The following is a 9,507-nucleotide window of genomic DNA, read 5'->3' as shown; positions in this document are numbered from 1 at the left end:
TCCTTTGCAAGAGAAGCGAGCACCCAAAGGGTTCTGCAAATCCATTTCCTTTTCCTCTTTTCATACATGGGATTTCGACCCCGCCTGCACTGTCGGTGTAAGACCAAAGGGGAAGCGGCAGCAAAAGGGAACCTGCTGCACCCACGCGACTCTCCTAAAACCTCCCTGGGCGGGGAGCTGGGGCTGAGCTCAAAGCACTGCGATAAGCAAGGGTCCTGTGCATGGTGCAGCGTGCTCGCTCCTGCCTCCCTGCTGCAAAGCAGCCGCGTCCGACGCCTCGGCCCCTCGGCGAGGCAGCACCGGGGAGGCTCTGGAGCTGGTCGGCAGGATCCGGCCCCGGCCAGGGGCCCCCTCGCCCCTCGGTGCCGGCAGCGGGAGGCACGGCCCCGGCCTCCTGAAACGCCTGCGCTCGTTTTAACCCCCGGCTGCAGAACCAGCGGAGCGTTTGGGCAAACACCACAGCAGGAGGAATGAGAGTAATGACTCTTTAATAAATTAGCAAAATAAACAGCATTAATACATGTTAGATATCACTGCGCTTCAGCAGATTGCCTGACTTAATCAGAAACCTCGATTTCCCAGCTCGGTGTTGATCCAGCGGCACGCACCAGCCCGAGCTCCCTCCCAGCTGGGGCTGCAGCACCTGAAAACCTAAAACCACTCAGAAATAAAACTTTTTTGGTAAGAGACACAGCTTGCAATGAGAAAGAAGTTAAATTACCGTATGATTTCTCTTCATCTAGCTGTCTCCTCGCAGAAGAAATTAAAAGAAAGTGATCTGATTCTTACCCCCTTACATAAGAAATATTATTTCACCTCAGAGGGAAGGGGGGGAAACAAACGAGCACGTTTAATTTATCGGAAGGATCATCTGTTCTATTAAAAACGGATGCAATTTGCGATGCACGAGTCTCTGCTTGTCGCGGCCACCCGGAGCGGTGCTCGCGGCGCTTTGGGCCCCGCGCTGCTCAGTCCTCGTCCCGCACGTAGAGCCCGGCCTCCCAGCGCTGCGCCATGGCGCTCTTGTGCCGCCCCACCCGCGTGCTCTCCACCACCTGGGGGGACCAGAAAGCACGATTTATCATCAAAACATTTTAATGTATATAAAAAACAATCCTTTCCGCACAACTTGCCCTCCCCCTAACTGGGGCCCCCGCCCTTGGCGTCCGGCCCCGTGCGGCGCCTGCCCCCCCCCGGCCGCTCGGGGCGGGAGCAGCGGCCGCGGGCAGGGACCCCCGAGCCCCCCGATCCCCGTCCCCCAGGGGCAGGAGGGGCCTTACCTCCGTGTTGATTTTGTCCACGGGCTCGATGCCTGCGTACTGGGAAAAGGAAGGAAAAAAGGATCAGAGCGGCAGCCCCAGGGAGATGCCGGGGGAGACGGGCGCAGGCCGTGCGAGCATGGCAGGGGGGCCGTGGGGGTCCCCTGGGCCAGGACCCCCAGCAGACGGCGGGGCCCTTCCGCACCGTCCCACCCAGCCTCCGGGACCAAAGCCCAGCAGGGCAGGGAGCCCACGCTGCCGCCCCCGGGGCAGCTCCAACAGCCCCCGTGTGCTCACCTTGCCATCTTCCTTCGTCCTCCTCCTCCTCTCCTCGAAGGGGCTGGAGCGAGCCAAGTCGGGGCTGAGGCCGTCGGTGCTGTCCGGGGCGGGAGCCGCCACTCGCAGCGGGGTGAAGGACGACACCAGGCCCAGGACCCCCGCCTGGCGCGAGGCGGGGATGGGCACCGGGGACCCGGACACCGAGTAGCTGCCGCTGGCACCTGAGGCGGCTTGGGGGGAGAGAGAGGGGCCGGGCTGCGAGGGCTGCAAGGAGCACGGTCCCGGGGCTGGAGGCACCCACAGCGGGGCCGGGCTGCAGCCGCAGGGCCGAACCTCTGCGGGTCCTTGGTCACCGCTGGGAGCCCACCCCTGGGTGCCAGCCCGAGGTTTTCAGCACCAAGGAAGGGGAAATGCGTGCGCCGGGCACTTCTGGGCCCTTTCGGCATTTTTCTGGGATAATGTGACAAAAAGTCATCAAAACCGGAGCAGCTCTGGGACCGAAAGCAGAGCTGCCCCCGCTGAGCCCATCCGCACCCACGCCCCACGGGCAGCCGGGGCTGTGCCCAGCCGGCTCCGGGGACATCGAGCGCTGTTGCTTGCTGGCCACAGGGCCGGCGTCTAAGGAGAGATGTCTCTTGCAAGACAGCTTGCTACCGACACACCTGGGCCCTTAGCGGTGTCTCTGCAAGCCCCCACGGGGAGGAACTCGGGCCCCGTGCCCTGCAGCCTTTCCTCCTTCCCGGACCCGGCCCTGCCACGGGCACCTCGCACTTACAGCGGGGCCGGGGACGTGGTCAGGCTGCAGGGTCGGTGCCCGGTGCAGCTCCTGGGAGTCTGGGCTCAGGGACTCGGTATGGAATCTCGGGGCAAGGGCTGCGAACGGGACATCTGCAGCTGGCCCACAGCTCTCTGTCCCTCGTTTGTGTCCCCCTGCTGCAGGGCGCAGCGCGAGGCCACCTCCGGCTGCGAGGGGCACTTCGCACAGGCTGCGGACACAGGACCTTGCTGCCTCGTCGCTTCTCATCCCTCCGTATGGGCACCCCAGGGCTCCCTGCCCGCCCTCTGAGGGCTCCTGCTGAGACTCAGAGCCACAAGGGGCAGGGGCAGGATGCGGCTGCCTGCCCTGCTCCTGCCATGCCTTTCCTCCCCTTACCTGAGCTGTGGCGCGAGCGGGAGCCCTCCTTGGAGAAGCCGTCGTTGCTGACCAGGGAGGAGCCATCGATCAGCTGCCGCCGCCTGCGCTGCTCCTGCAGCTCCTCTTCCCGCTGCAGGTCGCTCCGAATCTCCTCCTCGATCAGCATCGATGTCTGGGGCTTCCACGTCCTCAGCGTGTACTGCTCGTCCCGGCCGTCCTCCCCGTCCGGCCCCTTCTCCCGCCTCAGCGGGCTTTGCGTCCCCATGTCGTCCACGAAGGAGAACCTGGGCTTCCAGACGGGGAAGGAGAAGTACTCCTTGCGCAGGACGCCCGTTCCTGCCGGGCTCTGGGTGGAGCCGGGAAGCCTTCCTCCCTGGGATTCCTCACGTGCCCATCTGCTGGCGCTGGCGGAAGCGTGCTCGTGCGCCAGGGGCTCCCCCCGGCCCCTCTCGGCAGCGGGCAGCACGAGGCGGGGCTGGGCCGCCTGGGAGCGCGTCAGGATCACCGTGTGGGTGGAAACGGCTCTCCCAGCCCGCGCGTCCTCCGCGGGGCCAGCGCTGTGGCTCGAGGACTGCTCCTCGTGGATCCAGCTCCTCCGCTCCTCTGCCCTTCTCGCGGGGGCCGGCTTGGGCGGGGGGGTTTCCTCCTGCTCAAACACCTTCTTGCGCTCGTCCAGCTCCTGCTGCGTCCCCCGGTCATACAGCCCCAGCAGCCGCCCTTGCCTCTTCAGATCCTCTTCACGCTTGGTTTCCTGCTCTATTTCCCGCTGGACATAGAAGGAAGCGCGGCTTTTGTCCTTCCCTTTCCTGCCCGGAACAGGAGACGCGTGCATGGAGAGCAGAGGCTTGGTCTGGATTTCCACCAGCTCGCTGCTGGAGGTCAGCCGCTGGATGCCCCTCTCTTTCCAGAGGTTCTCCTCCCTCTCCAGTGCCCTGCGGATTTCCCGCTCGATGGGCGTCTCGTTGCTGGCCTTCAGCTCCTTGTCTGGGCTGCTGCTGCTGTTCCTCACATCCACGAGGCCATTGAAGGCCTCGCCGGACACGCTTCCATTGCTGACGTAGCCTGCACTGCCCTCGGCATACATTTCACCCAAGCCAGAGTCCAGGTCGTCTCTGGACGATGCTTTAGTCAGGCTGGATGTTTTTCCCAGGGGATATAACCTTCCAGCTTCATCCCTTCCCTGAGCGTAAACCTCCGTCTTCACGGGCGTCCTGTAGGAGACGTTGTACACCTGGTAAGTGGTCGTGTCTGTCCTGCCCTGGCTGGGCACGCCGGCGTCGCCGTAACCTCTCTCGGCCTTTGTGGCGGTCTCAGGACTTTGCCACTCTTGCCTAGAGATTCTCGTCATCGCCTCTGGCTTCGGAGACGTGCCCTGCTGCCCCGGGCTGAACAGGGAGCCCGGGTTGGTCTTCTCCAGCATCAGGAACTGCTGCCGGGCGGCGGCGAAGTTGATCTGCTCCCTGTCTATGCTTTCAGGGTCGACAGGCGTTGCTGCCCTCCCCGAGGATGGCTTGTCATAGTAAATGGCGAAGCTGGAGGTGCTGGTGCCCTTGTGCTTGCCTTCCCCCTGGCCGCCCGCGCCCACGTTTATGGAGCTCAGCTCATCCATGGAGCTCCACCTCTCGGCCATGGTGGAGCTCTTCCTCACCACCTGCCCCCGGATCACCTCCCTCCTCTCGTCCTCCAGCTCCTTTGCTTTCTCGGGTGAGATGTTTGGTGGAAGGATCCTGTACTGTTCCTGCTCGTCGTCCTCGTAAAGCCTCGATGGCTTCCTCTCACCCCTGTAAGCCCTCAGGTCGTACAGGCTTCCCGACCGAACCACCTCCAGCCTGGACTCCCTGTCTGGGGAAGGGGTCCAGACATCCTTTCCACCATCCAGGAAATACGAGGGCGACTTCAGCCTCGTTCTCCACTCGTAGCCATTTTCTACCTTCTGGCTGCCGTATTGAAAGGAGCCAAAGACGTCATCGTCGCCATCCGCGGGCGCGTGGTCGTGTCTGTGCGCGGTCTGCGGGAGCTGGAAGACCAGGTGCCTGGTGACCCTGTCCATCTCCTGGGAAGAGTCAGCATCCAATTGTCCTCCTTCCTGGGGCTGGGGGCACTGCTCGGCCTCGCGGTCACCCTCGGGCTCCGGGCTCACCTGAAGAGGTCTTGAGCAGAGAGCAGGATCTTGCTGGCCCTGCAGGCAGGAGGGGAGAAAAGCCATCAGGAGAAGCTCAAGGAGCAGAAGTCGGAGTGGCACAGCTCCCTCTCCAACCCAGCACTCTCATCCTCGCCTGCAGCGGCACCTCCGCGGTGCCCGGGCGATACCCGAGCCCATGGGGGAGACACCAATAATGCAAGATAAAGACGTCTTAAAAGCGATTTGCTCCATTTACCCAGAAATGGCAGTTCTTGGACAGAAGCTGTCAGCTCTCAAAGGGAACTGCCCAAAAGCCAACATCCACATCCCGTCCCCAGTCCCTCGCCTCGCCAGACCCACAGCCTCGTGTGACAGAGGCCAAACCTCCCCGCACCGCCAGCATCGCCTGCGCTGCGGGAGATGGGCAGCGGTGCCCCGTGCTGCAAGACCGCGGGGTTGGGCGATTCCCCGCCTGCCCTCAGCCCCCATCCCCACCCCTGGGCAGCTTCTGCCTGCTCTGTCCTCGCCCTGGCCGTGGGTTTCGGCACACATCCGCCATGGGTGGCACCGGGTACGTGGGCCCACAGCTGGGACAGGCACTGACGACACCGTGCCTACCTCTGCCTGGAATTTCTCCTTGCGTGTTTATGGGAAGGAAGCTCCAAGTCACTGGGACTATTGAAACAGCAAGGATCATAAAAATGGTTTCATGGCTCATAAAAAACGTGGGACTTTAACCCATCTATCACGCACACCGGGAGGAAACGCCTGCCCTGACCTTGGTGTGGGTCCTCCCGCTGCTAACTGGGCCATAGCTGGGTGACGAAGCGGGTGCCCGGGCAGGGAGGGGCAGCTCAGGCGGGTCCCTGCCCCCAGCAGGGAACACTGGTCCCAGTGGGACACCACAGCCCCCAGGGGGGCGGGCGAGCAGCGCTGTCACCACGACCCCGCCACCACTTCCCCAAGCAGGCCGGGGAGCTGCGGCCGTGCCTCCTCTGCGGCGATGCTGCTGCGGGCAGCATCCACAGCCCTTCCTCAGCTCCTCAGCTGGGGCAATTTCAGCCTTTCCTGGGGGGCAGCACCTGGGGCTGGGCAGCGCTGACACCATTAGGGGCAGCTGGGGTGTCCCAGGGCTCAGGGCGATGCCCCGCACGGTTTAACCCCGCTGTCTTCGGCAGTAACAGGCCTGGGCTCTGCTGGGAAATGCCCTTGCCAGCTGCTCCGTGCCCAGCTGAATTCCCACAGCCTCTTTATTTTCCTTCCCATAATCCATTATTGCCCGTTTACAGTCAGTGGGGACCCAGGTAATGAAAACTTGCCCACAGGTAATCGTGTTTGGAGGGGGCAAAAGTCCTTGCTGGGAGTGCTGGGGAGCTCGGGTAGCTGGCAGCAGGAGGGGGGCAAGGAGAGGAGCGGGGCTGGCAGAGGCTCCCGGCAGCACCGCACCGGGGGCCAGCACCCCCAGCAGGCCCAGCCCCACGCAGAGCGGTGCCGACAGAGCCTGACCCGGCTCAGCCCTGGGGGTGCGGGACCGGGGGGAGCTGCGCCGGGCAGCACTGCAGCGCCCGCCGGCCGCCCTCGCCATCAAACACACGCCGGGTGCTTTCCGGGGTCTCCCCGCCCTGGGGATCCCGCAGTGGGCACGGCACATCGCTGCCATCCCAAGTGGCTCCGGCTGCGCCCAGCAGTGGCACCCACTGGCGAGGGGCACAGGCGGCAGCGCCCCAGCTCCCAGCCATGTCCCAGGGCTGCGGCACCCGGCGGCTCCTGCACGAACCTGGGGCACAAATGAGGCATCGCCTGCCCGGCCCCCTGCCTGCTCTGTGCCACACACCCCGTGCACACAGGTCCCTGTGCCCCCAGTCCTGCCAGCACGCCTGCGACACCCAGGAGCCAGCCAGCGAGCTGCAGGCAGCCCCTCGCCCGCACCACCTATAGATAGGGCTGGGGTGCGCACGTACCCCCAGCACCCACCCCACTGCGTGGGGACCAGTGTCCCCGCTGCTGGGAGGGGATGGCTGCCCTGAGCCCTCGCTCCTGCCCCACCACGCCGCACTTACTGTCCTGGAGCCATCGGCGCGGGGGTCCCCATGCCCCAGGGTGGCACCCGCCTGAGCTGCGTCCTCGGGGAGTGGCTTGGCCGGGCAGCAGTGGGGTGTGGGTGCTGCCGGGGCGGCCCAGGGCTGCGTGGCCCTGATAAGCTCAGCCTGAGCCCCGTGGAGGAATTCCAAGAATTCAGCTGGGCTCATCGCTGGCCTGGGTTCAATGACCCGTTCCCAGCCCCCCCACGCCACCCATCGCCCTGCTGCCAATGGCTCCCACGCCTGCACAGCCTCCGTGCCCTTGGCCCACGGCCCGCGGTGCACACCAACGAGCGATGCACCGGCACAGCAGCGTGCCGGGGCACCAACGCGCCCGTGTGCTAAGGCAGCGAGGTGCTGTGCGTTGCAGCACCGTGTTGGCGTGCTAATGCACCAGTGCCCCCTCCTCTGGGCACCCTCTGCCTCTCCACAGACACAACTGTGGTGCTGAAGAGCCCCGAAACCCCAAAGAGCCGGGGGGTGTCAGCCGCTCTTCTCCTGCCCTGGCTCTGTGGCCGGGTTCTCCCCACGGAGGAGCACAAACAGGGGAAGAGCTTGCGCTGCTTCCCTGCGAGCAGGCAGCTCCCAGCAGGGAGGTGGCGTGGGGGCACGGCCCGTTGGCCACCAGCATCCCCGCTGCGCCGGCAGCTGCGTGGGTGCAGGGCCGGGTGCCGCAGCCTGGCCCCGGGGTGCTGCCGGGAGCCGTGCGGAGGAGCCCGCAGGCTGAGCAAACAGCAGGGAGTCGCCGCTCCGGCAGCTCGCACTCTCCTGTTTACACCGCGGGGCCTCTCCCGGCCCAGCTTTCCCCGTGCCAGCTGCCTGATAACCCCCTGTTTGCGCAGGCAGGGCTGGGGCCTCGCTGCCGTGGCAGCCCTGGTGCTCCCGGCCCCGCTGCCCCCTCGGCCCTCATCCTGCCCGGGGACCGAAGCAGCTCCGTCAGCAGGGAGCAGCCCCTGTGCCGGATACGGAAACCTCGAGCCACTGTATCCGACGGGCGAGGACAGGCCCCGTGGTGGCTGCAACGCTCCTGGTGCCCTGGGCCACGGATGCCGGAGCCCGGCAGAGCGGCAGCGCCGCCAGCAGCCAGCACCGAGGGCACCCTGCCCTGCCTGGCACCAGGCGTCATGGCCGGCCTGGGTGGTGCCCCCCGTGCCACTGTGCTCTGCCCTTCGCTGCGCCTGCCCCTGGGGCAGGATGTCCCCATCCTCGTCCTCTGGCCATATCCTCGTCCTGCGGCCCCCGCCGCAGCCCCGCGCCCCACTGGACCCCGCTCCCCTCGCGCGGCCCATCCCGGCCTCGGCTGCCGGCCCCGGGCCCGAGCAGGGCGCGGGTGTAAATCCCGACTCGCCCCAGCTGTGGGGCACTGGGAAACCCAACTCACCCCTGCCCGGCCTGTGGGCGCCCCGTCCCGCTCTGCGGCTCCTGTGGGAGAGCAGCCGGCACCTGCTGGGCGCAGGGATGGTGGCTTTGGTGCGGCCACCGGTGGCTGTGCGTTTCCGGGAGGGAGCGCGGCGCCTGTTTTACCCTGGGGCTGAGACAAAGTCCACGCCAGCGGCCGCGGAGCACGGGCGAGCACCACACCCTGCAGCGGGCGCGGATGTGTGCACAGCCCGGGGCTGGCACTGGGCAGCTCTGTGAGCGGGCAGAGCCGGGGCCCCGTTGCCCAGAATGAACCCTGGGATCCCAGCACCAGCGCTGCCCTCCCTGAGCCCAGCTCTGTGGGACCCCCACCAGGCCCAGCTCTGTGGGACCCCCACCTCTGCTGGAGGTGGGCAGAGACCCTCGGCTGCACAGCGGTGGCCCCCAGGGGGCCGTGACCCCAGCACTGTCCCCTTGGGACAAGCAGGAACCCAGGCTGCCACATCTTCCCCTGCGCGTGCCTGCCAGCACCGCAGCAGCATCCCTTTCCTCCCAGCATCCCGGTGCCCACCCTCTCCGTCCCCTGCTGCCACCTCGGGGACGCGGCGGTGCCGGGATGACAAGCAGGCTGCCCAACCTTACCTGCGCCCTGGGCTCCAGGGTGGCGCAGAGGACCTGCCACGGCGGGGTGTACTTGAACATCTCCCTCCTTTGTTGTCACCGTCGCTCTGGGGACAGACACCTCCGTGGCACAGCAGGGGCTGGAGACGCAGGGGCGAAGGCAGCGTGCCCGCACCCAGCTGGCTGTCACCCTGACCGTGCGCCGCCAGCACCCCGCTGGCAGGAGGGGAGGAAGCAAGGGGATTTATCCTGCAGGGAGACCTGGTGGCGCTGGAGCCCGGCCAGCCAGCACCTCTGCCTCCGCCCCACACGGGCTCAGCCCCGGTGCTCCGGGGGAAATGGGGCACTCGGTGCCGGCGTGGGGAGGAGCTGGGGACCCCTGGGCACCGGCACAGCCCCGCTGCCAGCACAGCACAGGAACGCTGCCAAGCCAAGGAGGGCTGCTGCCAGCAGTGGCAGCACGAATGCCCCTGCCCGTGACCCTTGCACTCGTGAAACGGGCGGAGGGGAGAGGCTGACGGGAAGCCTCTGGGGCAGGGGCAAGAGGAGATGGAGCCGAGGCAGCGTGGCTGGGGAGCAGCTCGGGGTGCCTGGCGAGACGCGGCCAGACCCTGCTCCAGACCCCGCTGGTGCACCAGGCCTCTACCCCAT

At 66.3% G+C, this 9,507-nt stretch overlaps 1 protein-coding gene across 3 annotated transcripts; it reads right to left on the bottom strand.

Moving 5' to 3' along the window:
• Nucleotides 1-471: 471 nt before the first annotated feature.
• On the bottom strand, nucleotides 472-8,952 carry MISP (mitotic spindle positioning). Of its 3 annotated transcripts, none has more exons than XM_048051921.2 (5): nucleotides 8,878-8,952; nucleotides 2,692-4,852; nucleotides 1,557-1,768; nucleotides 1,281-1,319; nucleotides 472-1,055 (listed from the first exon to the last, which is right to left on the bottom strand). In XM_048051921.2, exons 1-5 carry the CDS (start codon nucleotides 8,935-8,937, stop codon nucleotides 969-971), a joined length of 2,559 nt encoding a protein of 852 aa, XP_047907878.2. In that variant the 5' UTR covers nucleotides 8,938-8,952; the 3' UTR covers nucleotides 472-968. The 3 variants fall into 3 exon arrangements, with proteins under 3 accessions (XP_047907878.2, XP_066839998.1, XP_047907877.2); XM_066983897.1 differs by lacking the exon at nucleotides 8,878-8,952 and adding an exon at nucleotides 8,258-8,755; XM_048051920.2 differs by lacking the exon at nucleotides 8,878-8,952 and adding an exon at nucleotides 6,856-7,059.
• Nucleotides 8,953-9,507: the final 555 nt, after the last annotated feature.

Source organism: Anser cygnoides, chromosome 27 (genome assembly GCF_040182565.1).
Source record: "Anser cygnoides isolate HZ-2024a breed goose chromosome 27, Taihu_goose_T2T_genome, whole genome shotgun sequence".
NCBI lineage: Eukaryota > Metazoa > Chordata > Aves > Anseriformes > Anatidae > Anser > Anser cygnoides.
Note: the sequence above shows the minus strand (reverse complement) of the source record. Positions and strands in the feature narration are given on the sequence as shown.